At 46.2% G+C, this 20,976-nt stretch overlaps 2 protein-coding genes across 3 annotated transcripts; both read right to left on the bottom strand.

Moving 5' to 3' along the window:
* Positions 1-2,509: 2,509 nt before the first annotated feature.
* On the bottom strand, positions 2,510-5,046 carry vmo1b (vitelline membrane outer layer 1 homolog b). The gene is made up of 4 exons (XM_037454690.2): positions 4,822-5,046; positions 3,319-3,431; positions 2,916-3,222; positions 2,510-2,586 (listed from the first exon to the last, which is right to left on the bottom strand). The coding sequence occupies exons 1-4, from the start codon at positions 5,044-5,046 to the stop codon at positions 2,584-2,586; spliced, it is 648 nt and encodes a 215-aa protein (XP_037310587.2). The 3' UTR covers positions 2,510-2,583.
* Positions 5,047-10,460: 5,414 nt separating this feature from the next.
* Positions 10,461-20,441, bottom strand: brd2b (bromodomain containing 2b). Of its 2 annotated transcripts, none has more exons than XM_037454660.2 (12): positions 20,295-20,441; positions 16,989-17,277; positions 16,421-16,558; positions 15,835-15,979; positions 15,462-15,622; positions 12,991-13,488; positions 12,680-12,808; positions 12,278-12,544; positions 11,872-12,143; positions 11,403-11,719; positions 11,168-11,302; positions 10,461-10,732 (listed from the first exon to the last, which is right to left on the bottom strand). In XM_037454660.2, the coding sequence occupies exons 1-12, from the start codon at positions 20,324-20,326 to the stop codon at positions 10,590-10,592; spliced, it is 2,526 nt and encodes an 841-aa protein (XP_037310557.2). In that variant the 5' UTR covers positions 20,327-20,441; the 3' UTR covers positions 10,461-10,589. The 2 variants fall into 2 exon arrangements, with proteins under 2 accessions (XP_037310557.2, XP_037310558.2); XM_037454661.2 differs by having other exon boundaries at positions 12,290-12,544.
* Positions 20,442-20,976: the final 535 nt, after the last annotated feature.

The raw sequence follows: 20,976 nt of genomic DNA, 5'->3' as shown, positions 1-20,976 counted from the left end.
TTAATGTGTACACGTGTTGTTGCTTCTTTTGTGTCAGAGGAAATGCGGCCGCTATTAAAAGCGACAAAGCTTTGCAGGAATTATAGTTATTTCACGCTAAATCATGAATAGAGTTTCTTTTGTTTCCAGTTGGTAGACATTATCAATACATATAGATACCTGCTGCAAGCAAAAACTAAATAAAAAAGTGGTTCATTTGTATATTCTGACATTTTTCCAAATGAGACAACTCGAATATCGCTTTACTCTCTCAGCTGTGTAAATATTTTACAGTATATATTCCCACACACGCCGCTTAAATTATGGAGGGAATAAAACGAATTGGAGGAGATGAGAGCGGATGTGAGGACCGAAGCTTCACCTGAAACCTCTGAGAATCAGCAGGCTCTGACGATGGGGGAGGTGTTGTGTTCTCGTGCCACACAAGGGACGGTCCTGGGAGTCGGATGAAACGGTCGCCATGACAAATAGCGACTTCAGCCCAGAGAACGCAGGGAAGAAAAGAAGCAGACTGAGAAAACGTGTTGGTTGCTTTTTGGGGCTTTAAAAAAAAAAAAAAAAAAAAAAAAAAGGGCTCCATCTGGTTAATGCCTTCATGCCTGTGGAGACCCCAGAATAGATCAACTTTACAGTTATTACACCCTCACAGCAACACCATTTCTCGTGCCCTTACATCCAAACAATGCCATTCCGCCCCAGAACTGTCCCCCTGGAGTCAATATCTCACACAATGGCCACAGGCCGCCGATAATAACCCTTCAGTGCTTTGTGAACAAAGTATATTTACTGTGGAGTCAACACAGCCGGCCTGATCTATAAGTCATGAGCTGCGCTGCCCCCCCCAGGGGAGCTTATGATCATTAAGAGGCCGGCTTCGCCTTCGACTAAAACCACGGGCACCCACACATCCACTCTGTCCACTGCAGCAGGTCTGATTGCTCCTTGAGGCAGATTTGGGGGGAGCTAAGGCGCTTCGGTTTTTGGACATTAGACGCGTGACCCCCCCCACCCCCCTTGGGGCCGCAGCGTTGTTGAGACCCCCAGAGGCCAAACTTTGCAGACGTTGCAGCGTGTTTTTTTTTTTCTTCTTCTAGTCGTGTAATTGTTACAAGATGTCGAAACAGCGTTCGGGGGGGGGGTCAGAGGGTCCCCTGAGGTCCACTGAGAGGTGGAGCAGTACGACGCTGATTCCAGGTGTTCACCCAGATTTCCCTGCACCCGTGAAATTAATCTAAAATGCTTGTGTTGGATGTGTCCCCCCCCCCCTAGGTGAGATGTAGGTTGAAGTTCCCCTTGACGCTGCACTGCCATCTAGTGGCACCTGGACTCATATTTGTGCATCGTCTTTCAGACGATTTCCTCACTTTGTGTTTTTAGAAGGCTTCACATCAAGTAGAAGCGCTTATTCAATCGCAGAAGAACAGCTGTACAGTAAAGGCAAGGATGTAAAATCTACTGGAATATTACACATAATTAACCCACTTTTAATGAAGATTAATTCATGTACAAAATAGAAGAAATACTCGGTCGGCTAAAATGTCCAAACATAACAAATTCCATTTTAATTAGCTGATGAAACTATACGCAGCCTTGGAATTAAACAACAAAGATATATAGAAAACAGCCTTCTTATTGAATCAAACATCACCGGAGCAAACCCAGAGCTCTCTGAACAACATTCCCTCCACATCCGCAGCAGCTAAACACACAACACACACAACACCTGAGGGGAGCGCGCACAGCTTCTGCCCACCGCCACAGAAACACACAACGCCAACGCTGCAGATGCAAATATTTTCCCCTTTGCAGCTGCAGCATGAGTTTGAAAGTCATTCTGCGGGTGAACTCCTCCTCAATAAGAATCAATGAAAAATAAAAGTACCACAAAGACGTTCAGAAACATAGATATCGGATAAATGAAAAAAATAGAATTCCAATTATGAAAAAAAAAAAACATCTCTTGATGAAGGTCAGGTTACTTGTAAACAACGCCGATGACGTCATAGTGATGTCATCTCGAGCTAGGCCTGAGACTGAACTAAAACAATTGATCGATAGAACCGTAACCGTCACTTTGAACTCCGGACATGAGGTCAGTTCGAGTGCATCCATCACCGGACCCTCTGCAGTGGGTTCAATAAGACCGGAATCACTTTGCCTCGACCCGCGGGACCTTCTGAGAACCACCACGGCGGCGTGAGCAGATTAACTACCCGCCGATTAATTAACACGATCCCCCCCCCCCCGTGTGTGTGTGTCTTATCAACCTCGGTCAGGCCGTAAACTGTAAATGAATTAACATCCCCTCTCTTGTCATTTCTTAATGACCTCAGTTGCGGGACGGGAGTTCTGGGGGGAGGCCGGGCTTCGTGCTGGAGATCCCTCTGACACGCCGCCGTGAGCTCATTGGTCGGCGAGACCCGGGATGTGTAAAAAAAAAAAAACACGCCACCAAGGAACTGATACACATTCTGGATATTAAAGATAGATATAAAAGAGACAGAAGCAGGTGAAAGGAGCTTTTTTTTTATTGTTTGTCTGCTTGGAGGGTGGGTGGAGACCGGGTGGATGTTCACCTGCCGATTACTGTCAACCAAGAAAACGCCATCACATCATCAGCCATGTAGCGCACACACTGAATATGCTCCACATGTTCCACAAAGTCAGAACAAATCTCACCTCAAATGAGAATAAAAACGCAAAGAACAACCAAAAGTAAAAGGCCGTCAGTGACTAAATCCTTCTTAACTGAACCACCTACTATCTATCTATTATTTAAATGTAACCCAAAAGTTCTACAGGCTTGGAAACAGCTTTTGGTTCTTCATGAGAACCTAAAAGGCCACATGGACCTTAAAGAATGAGCGATTTAACTGCTGGATGTGTTGCGTGCCCCCCCCCCTATGCGTCCCTACCTGCTGGGGCCTGTCACAGCAGTGGAAGCGCACGTCGTTGAGGGTGGAGTCGTCCAGGTCGGGCTGGTGGTACTCCATCTTGGTCTCGATGCCGCAGATCCCTCCGCCGGAGCACTCCTCGCTCCACGGGCCGTACTCCCCCCAGGCCGCGCCGTGCCCCTCCAGCGTCGGGTTGCTGCTGCAGCGGAACTTGATGTTGTTGGCGGCCGTGTCGTCCACCAGGGGGCCCTGGTGGGGCTCCACGCGCAGCTGGAAGGCGGTGAGCACCCCGCTGGGGCAGTACTGAGGCTGGGACCAGTCACCGAAGCTGGACAGGAGAGGAAGGGAAGCAGTGGGGGGGGTATAGTTGTTAATTGATGATGATGTCATTTTGATGACTTAATAGCCATATTAAGCCACTCACTAGCCCGTGTGGGACTCCACAGAGTACAGGAAGCTTCGGTCCTCTTGTTTGGCGCAGATGAGGCGGATCCCATTCAGGGCGGTGTCGTCCGCCGCGTACTGGTTTGGCTCCACCTGAGGAAACAGAGAGCAGTTCCCAGATCAGCTTGTTATCTAACGGTGCGGGGGGGGGGTTACGTCAGTATTAGGGCCCTACGAGACATCTTAAACCAGTGGTTCTCAACTGGTCTGGCTCCGGGGCCCCACCATCACCCCTTAATGACAAGCAGCGACCCAAATCAAGGAACATTCTCAACTTCTCAATTCAAAACCAAGATCATAATGTTAACTTATTAATATAAGAAACGGAGGCCGAATGTAGGTTAATAATATTTATTACAAATGGGTCTAATCCGACCCCACATACACAGACACACTGCAGGCTCCAACACACCGCGGTCAAACCCGCTTAGCACGGCACAGCACACCTGTGTATAAGGCCAACCACGGCAAATCACGGCACACACTGCAAGCACCCCCCCCTCAGTTCACACTATAGGTCAGGGTTTGCCCGGAGCACTGCAGGAGGTGTACCTTGGAATGTGGAGAAAGTGATCAGAAAAACAAACAAACTAACAAACAAAAACTTAAAGTGGTTAGTCCGCTCTTACATCTAAAACACGCAAAGAAAACAAAATACAATGGACCAGGAGCGGACTAACCGCTGAAAACAAAAAACAAAACTAACAAAAGGACAGCAGGTAGCGGGATAATAACTGAAACACAAAGATACATGACCTTTTAATTCATACTTTAATTTAATTAGAAACCCAACATACCTGCTGCATCAAACACCCATTCACACCCATTCATTCCCTCTTTGCCCGGATCGGTGCCTCTCCTCCCGATCCTATCATGCAAAACTCCATTAAAATCTACCACCCGTACATAAGAAAGAATAAACAAACATATTTACAAATCAAGAGAGAATGGAGCTGTCTCACCACTACTGGGGGCCCAACCATACAATGGCCACCCAACAGGAAACTGGCACTTCATGGCAAAGTGCCACTTCCCCTTTTATAGGTGCACCGCCTTGACCCCACAGCGCCACCACATGGTGCCACCTGCTACAATAAGCTGAATTTTAAAATTTTTATATTCAGGATGTTTAATTATCCTAAAAACCCAATGTCTCCCCCTTATCAGAATGGCTTGACCCAAACTGGCACACGCTGCTGAAAACATGGACGAGCCGGCAAAAAAAAACGACACTCCGCTGCATAAAAAAATCCCTTTCAAATAAAATCACAGGAGGAATTTTTTCGTGTTTTTTTTTTTTTTTTAATTCAATTTTTTTTTCGGGCAAAGACCCCTGGACCCATTAAAAAAACGGGTCCGCGACCCACCAGTTGAGAATCACTGTCTTAAACAACGGGGGTTCACGTCCATTCAGTAGTGTATCTTTCTACACTTGAGTGAAAAACCGAACACGAAGACGACCCCCCCCCCGACCCAACTTCACCCTGAGACTGAAGCCGACCGCGTAGAAGTCGTCGGGGCACATCTCGGGCCAGGTCCACGCGCCGAACGCCTCCCCGTTGCTCACGGTGAGCAGGGACCTGTACTCCCTGCCGCTGAAGGAGGCGCCGGCCCGCTGCAGGAACACCTTCTGCTCCTGGCACCGCCCGCCGGGCAGCGCCGCCAGCGCCGCCGAGGAGAGGAAGAGGAAGAGGAGGAGGCTCGCCATGTTGGAGACAAGGGGGGTGTACGGCGAGGGTTGGGCCTTGGAGCTCTTATAGCCTCCATGGGTCCGTTGGGAAAAAGACCACTTGTATCCATGGGGGTTGAATCATTTACAGAGTGCCGTGGGATCCAACAGATGGTGTTTTTTAACAAAGTTCATCAACATGTCATTCTATTGGTAACGCAATTCATCTTTTGAGTCACAGCTGACAGGATAAGGATTCAATAGTTTAACCCCCCCCCCCCCCCCTCCCCCTCCATCAACAACACAGTGCAAGCCAGCATCCCAGATGCCACTGAGTGCACGTCCTCCTCTGGAGATCTCACCACGCCGGTGGGCGACCTGGGGGCTGCTGAAACAGGTTTCGGGTTGATACGGTGCACGTGTCGGCTGGTAGAAGAAAAAAAAAAAGAGTAGATGCAAAAATGGACTTTTTATGATGTGTTCCCCTACCTGCTCTGTCAAGTTTTTCATTTAATTCATTTCTTTATTAGTCTTCTGTGATTATTTACAACTCTGTAGCCACACACCTGAGTCTTATTCCAAGGTGAACACAATAAACTAACCACATGCCATCTTACCCACAATGCTTCGGGGGGGGGGGGGGGGCCTTTAGCCCTCTTCAGTGAAGAAGTGTCGAACTGGTTCCTATTTATCTCAGAATGAGGCTGCATTTGGAAAACAAACTCAATTCCTCAAACGGCGTCATGATGTGAACATCAGGAACATCTGCGGGCTCTCGCTCCTCAGGCCGCTGTGCTCGCCCCTCCCTCCCCTCCCTCCCTCCCTCCCCCCTCTTCCGGGTGTGATTCCATGCTTCTCGTAGTCAGACGGGCCTCGACGACCGGAGGGCGCTGGAGTGTGCAAACGATTACAGCCAGGGATTAGCCGAGTGACCTGCTGCATGCAGAAGAGCCAGAAGCTTCTTCCTTCAGGCCATTTAATTAAAGAGTTGGGAGAGAAGGTCTTTTTTTTTTTTTTTCCTTGTGCAATGAAGGAAATTAAGCCAAATGAATTGGCAATGTTGGGCCAGTAATATCCTGTTACAGAATCTATCGGAGGGAGGAGCAGGAATCACAGAAGCATAACAAACGTGTCCCGGTTCTGCAGAACGTCCACTTGTTGTCGTCTTCTTTCCTTTTCCACTTGATGTGGTTTGGTCGCTTCAGTGGTCGTTTTTTGGGGAGCGCGAGTTAAACGTAGATCAGTGTATTATTATCTCTGTGAAGTTTGACTAAACTGTAGCAACTCAGGATGGACAAAATAATAGGAACACCTTCCAATGAAATTTAGCTCTGCTGGTGTTTTTTGTTTTGTTTACAAAAGTCCCCCCATCGGGACTGAACCCTATTTAACTAAATTGGGGTTCAAGTGCACTTTTTGATGGACACGGTTAAGGTAACAACGTGAAAATGTTCCCATTCCCAAAACAGGAAACTATCAGTTTCACTTCCATTAGCATTACCATAGAAAAGTGCAATTTATCATAACATTCAATCTATTTAACATAAATAATCACAAAAACACGCAAAAGAGAACATTTCCTTTCTTGTACAAGTCCTTGTACACGTAATAATTGTCCTTTAAAACAATGAAAGTATGGGGTTTAAAAGCAAAATCTAGTTTAACAGTGACACAGGTAGGTGAGAATCCGGAAGTCAGCAAACTTTATCCACGATGAGTGATTTTTGTCGCTGAACGGACTTTTTTTTCCCCTTTTTTTTTTTCAAAAGCCTATTTTTTTTCATCAAAGTACGAATATCCGGAGGAAGCAAAGTCAGTTCTATAAACCAGTGTTGTAATCAAGACCACCCAAACTGAGACCAAGACCAAGACCACAGTGTATCAAGACCAAGACCAGAGTCCCACACTGCATGACATGCAAATCACAGGCACCTCTAAACTAGACCTGTAAGTAATCCACATTCCCATAAAAAACATCCACAGAAAACAAATGAAGGTTCGTGTTCATTTGACCTACAGTATATTATCTGTCTGCATCATGAAACGATAAAATCACCATAAAGGCACGTGTGGGAATTTTCCTTTGATCTCTACAAGCAAACAAATGCCAACACTAAGGAGCTGAAATCAGCTTAACCATCTTTATTTAACACTGTACTGAATGATTTGCCATCCATCTAATGCAGTAAAAAAGGGAACGTATGTTTCCTCTCCAAATGTCTTTGTCCGAGACAGAGACAAGGCCGAGGCCTTCAAAAAGTGGAGTACTACGACACTACTGTAAGAACACTGAAAACAGCAACGTGAAGTTCTTCACATGCTGCATGGAAGAGCCTCCGGATTCGGTCCGAGTTCAATAATGAAACAACGTCCCGATGAGAACAAATGATGGCGCAGCGTGACCTGGAAAGGCCTCTCTGTAATCCTCCGGTGTGACGCCATGTTCATTGTCGTTTGTAGCAGAGTACGAAATGCTCCGTTACCACAGAATATCTCCCTTTCACGGCAAAAAATGTTTTTGTTTTGAGGTCTCATCCGTCAGAACCTCCACACATACACACACACACACAAGCAAAGCAAGACGTGAGTGAGACAAACCTTATGGGCTGATTGTTGGTGTCGGGGAGGCAACCCGAGGGGACCGTGTGAGGGAAGCAAGAACATCCCGCTGAAGACTTCCAGGAGCTTTAGAAAAATAAATACATTCCACGCAGAAATAAAATACAATCTATTTTAATTTTCTTCTTGTTTTCAAGTGGTGGCCAGAGCCAAAACTAAAAGGTTCTTCCACCTGTCCCCAGCCTTTGTGTTGTGCTAATATAAGCTAAGCTAAGCTAAGCTAACGGTACCATTGCATGACAGCAGCTTTTTATTTACTGTGAAACGGGTTTTGATTGATGTTGTTACAGAAATGGACAGAATATTATATTATATATATATATATATGCATATATTTTATATTCATTATCCATATTCTTTTTCAAATAGTGTCAAAAAATAATAAATGTTACTTCACCTCACTCCTCAGGGGGGAAAAAAAACCCATCTATTTTAGGTCCCATCAGACGTCCAGAAAGCCCAAAAAGAATCCCGCCAATTATCACTTTGACGTCCAACGAATGATGCCATCGGTCACCTGAAAGCTCTTCTTCTACAGAAAGGGAACAATTGGTGAAACATGTTTTAACAGGCCCAGCGCATGTCGTTTATCCTTCGTCCGCCCCGTTGGACGAACGGGTGGGAAAAAAAAGGGGAGATTTTCTACAGGCGTTTTCATTACAGATCATTTTGTCTAATTAAGTCCCGAAGAGGAAGACGGTCGTAGATACACAATCCAGAGTCACGGAACACTGATGGAGAGAAAACAGAGCTGCGCGATGAACAATGGACGGCGTTGAACCCGACCCCCCCCCCCCAGAGGTTAATGGCACCTCGCTGGTTTTCCCCCTGAAGACACACAGGAGCACCAGTCTCATTAACCCATTAACACAGACTTCTGCTCCCTTCATTTAAATCAAATAAGGCCAAATCATGCAATATAGTCTCGATATGAAATGGCGTTGTATAAACTTGAGTTGCTTTCTTTTCACTACAATTAATCATCCAATTCCCACTCAAACTACTTCTCCAAACTCGGTAAACTATAAAGTAGTTCGACTTCGATTCAGCCGATTCAATAGAGGGTTTATAATGTAGAGGTATACAAAGAGGTGTTTTATAAACTGCTTATTTTCCATGGCTGATGAAAACGAAAATGTTCATTTCTTTCAATGACCGAAGGCCCCTGGTGACATTCTGCATCCTCGATGCGACGCGTTGCGTTTCAGTTCCCGCAGAGAGCAATGAGACGGTTTCCCTCCAGAAACATTCAACCTGGGATGATTTACACACAACCTGAGGGAAAGCAAACTGGGGTTTTAATGACACGAGTCACTGCTGCCACACAGTGGAGGACAATCACAGTCGCAATGTGTGCACCTGAAAGGGGGGGGGGGGGGGGGGGGGGGAGAAACACACATGGTGATAGTGGGTTTTTGGTTGGGCGGCATTTCCTGTTCCAGGCGACGCTTGTTCTCGCTTCGATTCATTTTTTTCTTCAAATGGATGACAGATCCTTTCAATTAAAAATAAACTGGATGACGTCTAAATGACTTGAACCACCGGTTACAACGAATCGAGATATTGGACTTTAGAAATGTCTTCACAAAACACACCGCCTCTACAGAAGAAAACGTTTTAATAAACACTGTTCAAAAGAAAGGTGTTCTTCAGAGACGCAGCGACGCTCGCGTAAACTCTCCTCAAGAACCGAGCGAGACCGTAAACTGGAATGAGAAATAACAGTATGTAAAAAAAAAAGAAAAAGAACCAGAAGGGAACAACTGAAACAGAAAGGAGACACTGAACAGCAGAAATACAATAGATTGTGCAACAGCAAATAGTTTAAGTATACACAAGCATATATTCTTTCACATTCAACAATAGCTTCAACTAAGCAGGGGGCTGTGAGGACGTCTTTGTCTCTTTACGGAGGGTGTGGGGGGGGGGGGGGGACAGTCCGCCATCCGTTCCAGTTAGTGCAGAGCTTCAAGTGCTACGGATGCAAAACGTCACATGTTTCAGGGAGGTTCATGTGGAAACGGTCCAAAGCTGCACGATACCGGAATACAACACCCCCGAAGCGCTTCGCACACTTTGTGGTGGGGTGGGGTGGGGTGGGGGGGGGGGGTCCCGACGCGATGAGGAGAAACGTTGAGAACAATATCCGAGTTGAACGGTGAGGAGCCGATTTCAAAATACTAGGAAAAGACTCGCAAATACTGTCACATTTATAAGCCCGGCCGCCCGACTATTGAGGATCAACGCAGCCGCCAAAGGTCGTCGTCGCCAACTGACTCGTTACGTTACTCCAATGCAAACGCAATAACGGCACGCGAAGCCATGTGCGGACTGCACTACGGGCCCACTGCGTGGAAACATGTGTACACATAAAGAGAGGAATGATCCGCAACTCGTAACAGGCTTCTAACTTCTTGAACCGGAAGGACCACAGGTCGGCGCTGGCGTGGGAATGTCACCAGCTTCTCTTCAAAGTCTTTGTGGGAGATTAAGGCGGAGTCTGAAGGTGGGTCTGAAGGTGGAGCCAGGTGATAGAAAAGGCAAGGCCTGTGACTGGTTTAGGGCTCCAGTCCGAAGGAAATGTTGTCGAAGACCACAAAATAAATAAACACGCCTCCACTCTCTCTCATGCGTGGAGCCGCCCAAAATCTTTCCACCTCCTTTTGTTTTTTCTTTTGTTTTTTTAATGACTTCGCTTCCCTCTTTGGGGGATCACCATAAAATTCTTCTTTATAAAAGAAAACATACATTTGTACAAGTATTTACAAAGAGGCGAGGAGGGGGAAACCAAGGCATTTAGTGTTTTTTTTGTTGTTGTTTTTTCTTCCCCCCCCCCCCACCCCCACCGTCATGGCGTCTAAGATCTCACTCCTGCTTCGGGGCGTGTCGTGTCCTGGGCCAGCCCAAGTCCCTGAGTTACCAGCAGGTTCTCTCTCTCTCAGCCCCCGAGCCCCGAGGAATCTTCAGCCAGAGTCCGAATCGCTGGTGTCGGAGGACGAGGAGGAGGAGGAGGAGGAGGAGGAGGAGGAAGAGGAGTCGGAGCTGGAGCTGCTGCCGCTGAGGTGCGAGGGCTGCGTGTGGGTCTCTGCGGCGCTGGGCTTCTCCGCTGAGGACACCACCACAACAACGACAACAACAACAACAACAATCAAGAGCGAGGCGATGAATGCGTGCGTTCAAGAGGAGGAGAGCTGTCAACAGTCTGATCAAATACTTTACATTTCTAATAATCACACTATTTGCCTGAATAAAGTGAAAGTTTGTAGGAAAGGGGACAAAAAGAGAAAAAAAGAGAATCCACTCCCTGAGCATGTGCAGCTCCCTTTTTTCAGTATTGGGGACACTTGGAAAAATGTATTTATAGATTTTACTTTTTTTTTTTAATGGTACAAATGATTAAAATGATTTTCTTTTGATTTGTGGCAAACTGAATGTCTTAAACTGCATAAAACTGCAATTAACAATAGAAAAAAGTGCCTGGGAACGTGTCGTCTAAACAGCAGCCTCCACGTGGCGCCCCCTGACCGGAGCGTGGACCCACCTTTGGGTTTGCCGGGTTTCTTGACGGAGTTGAGCTGCCCGCTGACGTCCTGCAGCCTCCTCTCCAGCTCCATCCTCTTCTCCAGAGCCAGCTCCTCTTTAGACTTGCCGACGCCGCCTTTCGTCCCGGCTGCGGCTGAAAAGACGACAGCGGCGCTTGAGACCTCGGGTGGGCCACGACCCCGACGTCGGCGAGTCGCAAACCCAAACAGACGCCCTGCGGCTCCACCGCTTACCTTCTCCGCCGTACGGCTTGCGGGGCTTCTTCCTCAGACAGGTCATGACGTAGCGCTCCAGCTCCTTCAGAGTCGACGGCTTGAGCATCTCGAAGTCGATCTCGATCTCCTCAGGGTTGGTGTCCCTGAGCGACGGCTCCCGCGACTGGATGATGTGGACCACGCGGCCCAGCTTCTCCCCCGGCAGCTTGTTGATGTCGAGGCTCAGCTGGCGCTTCTCGTCGTACGACATGGGCACGATCTCCTCCTCCTCCTCCGAGTCGTAGTGCGGCAGCATGGAGGTGGGCGGAGGCGGGTAGAACGGCTTCTTTGTGGCCCTGCGGGATCAAGAGGGAGGGGGGGGGGGGTTGGGGGGACGCGGTCAGGAATGAAGACCATGATTGTCGGCCTCTTAAAATATATTCTTGTTCAAGAAAAAAAAACCTCATCTGTAGCCGTTACTTATGACAGTAATAACTGTGCTACTAACTTGACATTCTTGTTACTCTTCTTCCCCTGGCTCTTCTTGGGGGGGGGCACATTTGCTCTGGCGGACTTGCTCTTCGGGACCTTGCCGGGCATCTTCCATTCCTCGGAGTCGGCTCTGCTCCGGACGGCCCGACTTCGCTTCTCCAGCTTCTTCTTCTTCTTCTTCTTCTCCTTCTCCTTCTTGTCCTTCTTCTCCTTCTTGTCCTTCTTCTTCTTGGCCTTGATGATGGGGCCTTGGGAGAGGGCCGCCAGCTGCTCGTGCATGGCTCTGAGCTTTATGGGTTGAAAAAATAAAGACAGAAAGAAAATTTGAAGAAAAAAAAAATGAAATCAATGACCGCATTGAAAAGCCCATTTTGGAAACGTGGATTAGAAGTAGCTGGGGGGGGGTGGTGGGCGGGGCTCACTTGTGTGCACACCTGGTCCTGTAACTCCGCCAGGCGATGCGCTCGCTCCTCCTCGCTGTCCGAGTTGGGGCTGCTCTCGCTCTCCTCGCTCTCGCTGCTGGGCTCGCTGTCGGAGGTGGGCGACGAGGAGGAGGACGAGGAGGACGAAGAGGACGAGGAGGAGGACGACGTCGTCGTCGTCGGCGCCGGGTGGCCACCCAGGGACGCGGCGGTGTGATCGGCGCGCGGCTCGTCCGGCATCTTGGCGAAGCGGAACTCGAACACATCCTGCGGCGCGCGGAGAGACACACACACACACACACACACACACACAGACAATTTAAGACGGAGACACCGTCACAGCAAACAGCTCCGACCTGATGATCCGGGGAAAAGGGTGGGGGGCGGCGCCCGGGGCCTCACCTGCAGCTTTCGCGCCATGCCCACGACGTCGTGGTCCGGCGGGTTGTACTTGTAGCAGTTGGAGAACATGACTCGGACGTCGCTGGCGAACTGTTGCGCGTCCCTGTACTCACGGCCGTCCATCTTCCTCTGATTGGAGAGAACAGGAGACGACAATTTGAGAGCTGCGACCGCGCCTTGGGGGGGGGGGGGGGTTTAACCCGGCCTCTGCGATATCGCATCGCCACGTTTCTGTGTTTGTTAAAAGGGGTTCGTAGAGACACTTTGAATCTGGCCAAAACAACGGTGCATTTGTTCCATCTACAAGTCACCTTGATGTTGCTGAGGTCCATGGGGCACTTGATGATGTCATGATAGTCGTGGAGCCCCAGCGCCGCCGCGTCCACGGGGGTGTAGAACGGCCAGGCGTACGCGGCGTGCTTCTTCGACAACATGTCCTTCAGCAGGCCGCTGCAGTAGCGCAGCTGGGGGCTCAGCTTGCCCTTCTTGGAGGGCTGAGCGTGGACGGAGTCAGGCAGGTCCTTCTTGGGGGGCTTGATGGGGCGTCCGCTGCCCACTCGGCGCCCGCCGCCCGCCATCATTGGCTGGAGCAGGACGGGACCTCCGGCGCTCCTGACCAGGCCCATCCCGGGGGGGGTCTCCAAGCCCATGCTCCCCATGGAGGAGATGGTGTGCATGGAGGTGTCGTGGACCTGGCCCCCGTGACCTCCTTTCCCCAAGCCCACCATGTGCGTTGGTCCCGACATGCCAACAGTCAAGCCCATGGTGGAGGGGGTGGTGGTGTCTGCTTTACGTTTGACACCTTTTTTCTACAAATAAAGAGGTTGGAAGTCACAATAAGCTCAATTTAGTGACTTAAAAATAAATAAATAAATAAATCACTTTGATAGTTTCTAATAATTCATGTATTCATATTTTAAACACATTTGTTCTTTCAACAAAACACGTGAAATATTTTGCAATTTCCTTCTCAATAGGCCCTCATATCTGTACTGCTTCTGCCTTTCAAGAGATGGAAATGTGTTTTTCCTGACTATATGAATTATTATTATAATATACTAAATCCTCACTTATTTGTCTTTTTAAGTGTAGAAACAACCAGGTCAGACATTTCTTCAACACGTATTATAAGTGTTGGGTTTTTTTCTTTATTCTAAGTTACTATTAAAGTCTCAGAATGAAGTATCTATCATCATAATTTATGACTTTATCAACCCTCAAAAAATTAAAAAGAATCCTTGAACAAAATCAATTTGAAAAAAAAGATTCAACTGAAAAAGTTTTATTTACATTTTTTTTAAATTAACTTTCTTAAAAGAATACAATCAGTCATTTTGGCCAACATAAGAACATCTGGGTGCAGACAGGACTGAGCGCAGTGTGTTTAAGAGGAAGACTTTCAGTGGGAGGTGAAGAGGAGGTCATAGGTGGCAACGTTTTCCCATTAACTCATCAACTAAACTCGCTTCATGCTTTGACCCCCGCCCGCCTGAACCTGTGATGTCCAAGGGTTGCAAAAATTCCCAGATAAATTCCCGTTAAACTTTCCATGGGCAGTTAAAAGTCTTTTGGTGCAAATTTAACAGGGAACTTAAGTGTAGTTGAGAACTCGATAATTTGAGCATGGATGCAGCTAGTTGATATTGCAGCATATTGATTACTTGGTAAACTGAAGCAATGTTCATTTTAATATAAATTTTATTTGTATACAGTCGGCTTTTTAACTTTGTACAGCCGTGAGAGTCGAATGTACGGATGTCCACACAAGAGTACACCCTCACCTTGATTATTCGCCGCTGTTGTTGTCCATCAAAAAGTGTAAGTTGGCCGACTTGTCATATATAAAAGTAATTACTTCAAATGAAAGGTTGAGCAATAAAAACGTAACTCAAAACGATATTGTAAAGATGTATGGAATGCAGCACATGCTGTGTTTCTATTGAAAACTCAATTTCTTTTAAAGGATTAAGGGAAAAATACTAAAACCAGAGGCTTGAGAAGCTTAATTCATTCTAGATATAGTGTTGCACTCGCTTTACTGCACCGTTATGACGAAAAGAGCCGAGCAGAGAGGCAAAGCTCTCGATCTACCGGTCAATCTTCATTCCTACCCTCAGCAATAGGTCATGAAGGATGGGTCATGACCGAAAGAACTAGGTCACGGGTACAAGCGCCCGAAATGGGTTTCCCCTGGCGTCTCCCTTAGAGATAGAAGGGTGAGGAGCTCAGCCATTCGCGAGGAGCGAGGAGTAGAGCCGCTGCTCCTTTGCGTTGAAAGGAGCCCGCTGAGGTGGTTTGGGCATCTGGTAAAGGATGGACGATCATTGGGAAACACTATTTTATTCAACGTTCATGTTTTTGTTGTTCAATGAAAGAATAAAGTTGTTAAAGGTCATTTTATAAATTTGTATTAGAAATATTTGCATGCCAACAAAATGTTGTTTTGTCCTATATGGTAAATACAATTAAATTAAAAGAAATTCAGGTTTATTCCCATTAATTCCCCATGGAAAGTTTGCAACTTTTAATATTCCGGGAATTGTGCAACCCTATGCACCAAGTTTACCACTGGAATCGAATTCTAAAAACAAAGTAATCCTTAAAACATTAGCCTGCCTGATCCTTATCTGCAACAGTGCAGAGATATTGGAGTGACAACTGAACCAATAGACATGCAAACAAAAACAAAACAAAAAGGTTAAAAATCTGCGCAGCATTTGAACGTCAACGTCATGAACGAAGCTTCAAACTGTTCGGTGCAGCACTAGAGTTTTCTATCAACCTTGGTCGTGGGCTGAGTGGGAGGCAGGCCCATGATGTTGGCCGGGGGCAGGCTTTTGGTCAGCACCGTCTGGGGAGAGTTGGCCAGCATGGACTCCCCGGTGTCCGAGGAAGACGGGGAGTAGGCCGACTGGGACACTGCCGGCACCTGCTGAGCCCTCGCTGGTGGTGAGAGGTGAAAAGTCAACATGAGCGACAGATCATCAGGGGTCAAAGGTTACATGGCACATCTCTGCAGAACAAGGAGATGTAGTACAACCACTGTGTGTGTGTGTGAGGATGATGTACAACCGCTGAGGTGTGTGTGAGGCTGTAAAGTTGTGACAAAACGTTTCTTCTAGTAATCAACAAAACAAAAGAAGCAAGCGACTCACAGCTAGATTTGCGTCCTCTTCCTCTGCTGTTCTTGCTTCGCGGGGCTGGAGGAGGCAGCTCCACTTCATCCTGGGGCATCTGAGCCACTTTTTGGAGAAAGATCTTCTCCAAGGGCTGAGCCATCAGCACAATGTCATCTGTTGGCTAACAAACAATATAATAATAGTAAAAAATAGGATGACATTATTTGGATTTCATCTCCATATCCCTTTGTCCCTAACTAACAATTAGCTAATTAATACTAATATCAAACATTTGCTCGACAAGACTTCTTGAAATCTGTCCTCCATGCATCTGACAAACTGGGTGGCATTTTCAATTTGACAATTTCATATTCTTATTACGCAGGGAAACCTCCCAAACAAGTTTCTGTTTGCAAATTGTTGGATGACCTGTTTCTCTTGGGTAATCAAGAAAAAAGTTGAAAGACGTCCCCTCCCTCGCTCAGTGTTAAGAGAGCACAGCATTAAATGCTGGGAGAGAGGTCGACCCATTATGTAATCGTGAGGGTTGTGTCGTCCTATCGAGGAAAACAAAATGGGACAACACAATGCATAAAGATTAGCTTTTTACCTTTTAACCTACCTTGTTGTAGATGTAGCAGTTGGTGAACATAGTGTTGAAGTCCTGTATGCACTCGCTTGCACTGCGGTAGAAGCCGTTCTCCAGGCGCTTTTTGATGGTCCCCATGTCCATGGGTTGCTTGATAATTTTATGGTAATCCTGAAAAAACAATCGACAGAAAGGTAAAACATGGAGAATTTTTTCCATGTTTTTTTTGTTTTTTTAATTAAAAATATTGTAAAGCAGGTGGAACCAGGGCTGAGCCACCAATTGTATTAGAGTTAACATTGTGATAGAACCATCGAAAGGGTGCGAAACACCTTCATGTGCAGAAGAAGAAGAAAACAACTTGCAAACCACAGGCTTTGATACAAAGAAAAGTAAACTTGTAAAGCAGTAATGGCTAAATGACTATATATTATTCACTTATAAATTCACCTCGCTTCACCTTAACACAGGAAAGAGCAGTTAATGTGTAACTGCTAAAGGAACCGCAGGCACTGCAATGACTTGCAGAAACATAATAAATCAGACTCGTCATAACAAAAAGGGAAAGCAGAAAGTAAAGCGTTGCTCTGCCGTAACTCACCGGTAGACTCAGCCTGTAGGCATCTACCGGCTCGCGGAAGGGCCAGGCAAACTGATGCCTCCACAGGTACTTCATCAGGGTCCTCTGGAGAAACTGGAGCTGGTTGGTCATGCGGCCCGGCCGGCTGGCGTCCTTCACCGGCGGCTGTGGCGGGACGGGAGGACCCTGAGGCATCGTGTGCGCCAGAGACGGGCTCTCAAAGTCCTCGTAAAGCAGGGAGGGCTTGCGAATGCGTTTGCCCGAACCGCTGTGTTGGTCCATTTCGCCACTGGACAACCCGACCAGAGAGCTAGAGGGGAGGAGCCAGTGATGGGATGGGAGGGGAGGGGGAGGAGACAAAGAGGAGGAGCATATAACATGAGCTGGTCTTGTGACAGGAATACATTATTATGCCCTCATGAATATTATTAGAATGGCATTGATGAATGTGTTGTTTGTTACTTTACAAGCATTAACCTACACCTAAACGGAACTCCCACAGCAGGATGTTGTTGCTCTCAGATGGTGAAAGCGAGACCATTAAGGATGTCTGCTTAGCTTCAACTAGCTACTAAATGAGGCTGCAGACAGTTTACTCACAGAATGTTTAGGTTATGTCTTAGTGAGGACTCACCTCCCCCACCCAGGTTTTTACTTTACTAACGAGATGTGCAAGTCCGCCGGTTTCACATCGTTACGGGTCAAGAGCCGACCTACCTGGGGAACTTCCTTTTGTTGACCCTTGGTTTTTTCCTCTGCTACCTTACTTGTTATTAAGGTACCTACTTTGGAACATGGGGCCAAACCCCCTGGTGGTTTCTGTATGTTTTAGAAGGGCTCACGGACACATGCAATCTGCAGATGAGAATCTACTGATGTCAAAGGCGCTGACTAGGTCTGCTTCATTCACGCAGCCCTTGACCTGTGAAGTGATGGCTCTGCCCAGCAAGCGGCTATAAAACCAGGATTCCGTCAATGGGCTGCTACTTTTAGCACAGCCGTGAGAACCACCATCACATGACTCCTTGGCAGCAAAAAAAAAAAAAAACATTCAATCTTAATATGGCTGTTTGATAATCTGTTTTTTGTTTTTGGCAGAAAAATTATATCATGAATGATGGGTAAAATTGATAGAAGCGGAATAGGTCGTCTCCGATTTGGGGGGAATCAGCGTTCTGCATGAAAGCTAAATTTGAAACAAACCTATAAATGTATGTGTGTGTAAAAAAGAAATGGTCTCAAAGTTGTGATATTTGAAATAAAACATTACTTTATCTTAATGCATTTTAAGCAGGTAGATCTACACTGATGTTATTGGAGCTTTTTTTATTTTTTGTAAACTGAAAGGCTGCACAAGGATGCAGTGCAACTGAAATATAATGGTAACATTGTAAAGCAAAGTGCTGATATTTGTTACGCTTTCAAATTGACTATTTATTGGAAAGAACAGTCATGCATATAAATATATACAGAACTATGTTGATAAATAAAAACTTTAAAGAACCAATGCCTAAAAACTTCAAATATGCCCTAAAAACAGGGCCTAATAAGCAGGTAGCCATTTGGATGAAATCTCAACTGTGCTGTAGAAAGGTGGTGAGCTCTGGTTTCAAACTATTGAAAAAGAAATGGATATCATAGATTATCCTGCCAATAACCCTGCATTGATGCTCTCATCATTAGAGTTGGTCCCTTGGCAGTTTAGCTGCCCCGTACTCCTAGTTACTATCAAGAACTGGTTGGAATGAAAAGGACACATTTTAGAATATAAATCACTGAAGGAAAAGAAAACATCCGAGAATGATCTACGACTCACTGGCCTCTTCAGTCTTGGCTGTAACTCAACACAACTATATTGAGCATGTTTGATATGGACGAGAAGATGCTTCAAAAAGCAAAGCGCAGGAAGGAGAGGTTAAACCACAGCTCAGGGTTCAGGACACACAAACAAAGAATAAGAGCAGATTTTCTGACTGCATGCATGTCTCTCTCTCTCTCTCACACATATAAATAAATATAGATGCATACAAAAAAATGTATAATATACATTTGTCTTGTTTACATTTCTTCTGTTTGTTTTTCTGGTTAAGATGCACCAAATGGTCAAAAATGCCTGGTTTAGAATTTCAGTAGGAATTATCATCAGATGCTTCAGCACAGACAAATCCCTCTTTAAAACCATTGTTTTACCACAAATGTTCTCAAACAAGATGATTTTTTTTACCAGTTTATCCCTGTTGAAAGACCATATATTATTTAAACATAGCACTGTTGGAAAAACAATGTTGTCTTCTATAGAGTTATCAATATCTATTATATTCAATGAAATACAAGTCACAAAATTGTCAAAATTGCTAAACGGAGTCTATGTCATGACCTATAAGCATTGGTGTGTCACTAGAATATTTACATGTTTTTATTAATTAAAATTGCCTACCATTGTGTTGTAGGTTACACATGTACAACCGATGTGACTAATGCGGCTTTGTCGTGTCAACCTGCACTGAATGTTACGCCTTAATTATTCTACAAACGATGCAGTAACGTAATCAACAGTGGAGACGACGCGATAACGAGTCAGGCTTTGGGATTTTACGGCGATCGCGTGGTTCGGAGGCCCCGCCCTCAATGTTTGTAAACACTGTCTCACAACCACGGACCCGACGGCGGAAACAGATTCCGTCCAATAAATTAAAAAAAAGAAAAAAAAGACTAATTTCTTTCATTTACTTATCTTAGTCAAAGGGAAAACCGACGGCAGCCATTACCCCCAAAATCATCGTTACGAGCAGCTAGCGTCCACGGACTGCAAACAATGACCCAACACTTGAGTTCACTCAGGGCTGCTTCGTGCGTTATTGCAACAACACGCTGTGAGCAATAAGCACGCCGGGCGACATGTATTTAACAGTTACCGATGGACGATAGATATTCTCGTGGACTTCGAGGTAAGCAGAGCGGCCGGGCGATGAATGAAACCGAGTGACAGAAAGCCGGTGGGGCTTCGGCTGTCATTTGCCTTCACTTGAGCTAGCTTATATATATATATATATATATGTATAGACGCTAAAAGCTAGAAGGGAGCTGCACATTTTAGATGTAAAAATCGATAACGTTTAGCGAGGCACGCTGGAACAGTCCGGTGCATAAGCTACAATCAGCCAAACAGACGAGGGTTGGCTCTCGAGAGGCTGGCGGCTAACGGTAACTAACGTTAGCTAACATTTTGTGATGGCATTTTAACGTCGGTCCGTCTCCTCGGACGACGCGTTTCAACGGTTCACCGGGGGGGGGGGGGCGTTGATGACATTTACTGCGCGGCTTTACCTGTCGTGATGCAGGTTGACGGCCGCTTCCATCGGACACAAGGCGGAGTGTTACTACAATCCAATTTTTCCACGACAGTTGACGCTGCACTTCCGCCGAAGGACCACTGCACAACTCCGCAATGAAATGGCGCCTTCCCGTTTCCGCTTGACGGTATATAAACCAACCACGTCCCGGTGACGCAAACGTCCTGTCACGTTAGGGGGGATTCTGTGCTCTTATTGGCTGTAGCCACACGCCTGTCAAACTGAGCGCAGGCAAGCCGCCTCGCTGGTCGGTACATGTTGTACTCCGCCATTTTTGACAACAATGGATGTTTTCAGTTTATAGATTTGGACTTCAAAGTATTCATAATTACGGCTTTACTTTGACAGACAAACGGCCCCCGGTTGGCGCAGAATGATTTTAGGTTTTGTGCTATCTGCAGTATTTTGGGTTGCTGCTGAAGATGCTCTCCGCCTTAAAAAAAAACAACATTCGGATTTGCCTGAGTGTCATTTGTATGGAGTAACGTTACGTTTTATAAAATACTAGCCATTGTTTAGGCCTGGACAATATGTTTGGGTATAACTTACCTGGATATTCCTTTATGTGATATGCCGATAGACATACAATCTATTTTTATTTAAGGCTCTGAAACTAGATATTTAGCATCTAAAGCAACACAAGCCTTTAACAATGT

Source organism: Pungitius pungitius, chromosome 11, assembly GCF_949316345.1.
Source record: "Pungitius pungitius chromosome 11, fPunPun2.1, whole genome shotgun sequence".
Lineage (NCBI taxonomy): Eukaryota > Metazoa > Chordata > Actinopteri > Perciformes > Gasterosteidae > Pungitius > Pungitius pungitius.
Note: the sequence above shows the minus strand (reverse complement) of the source record. Positions and strands in the feature narration are given on the sequence as shown.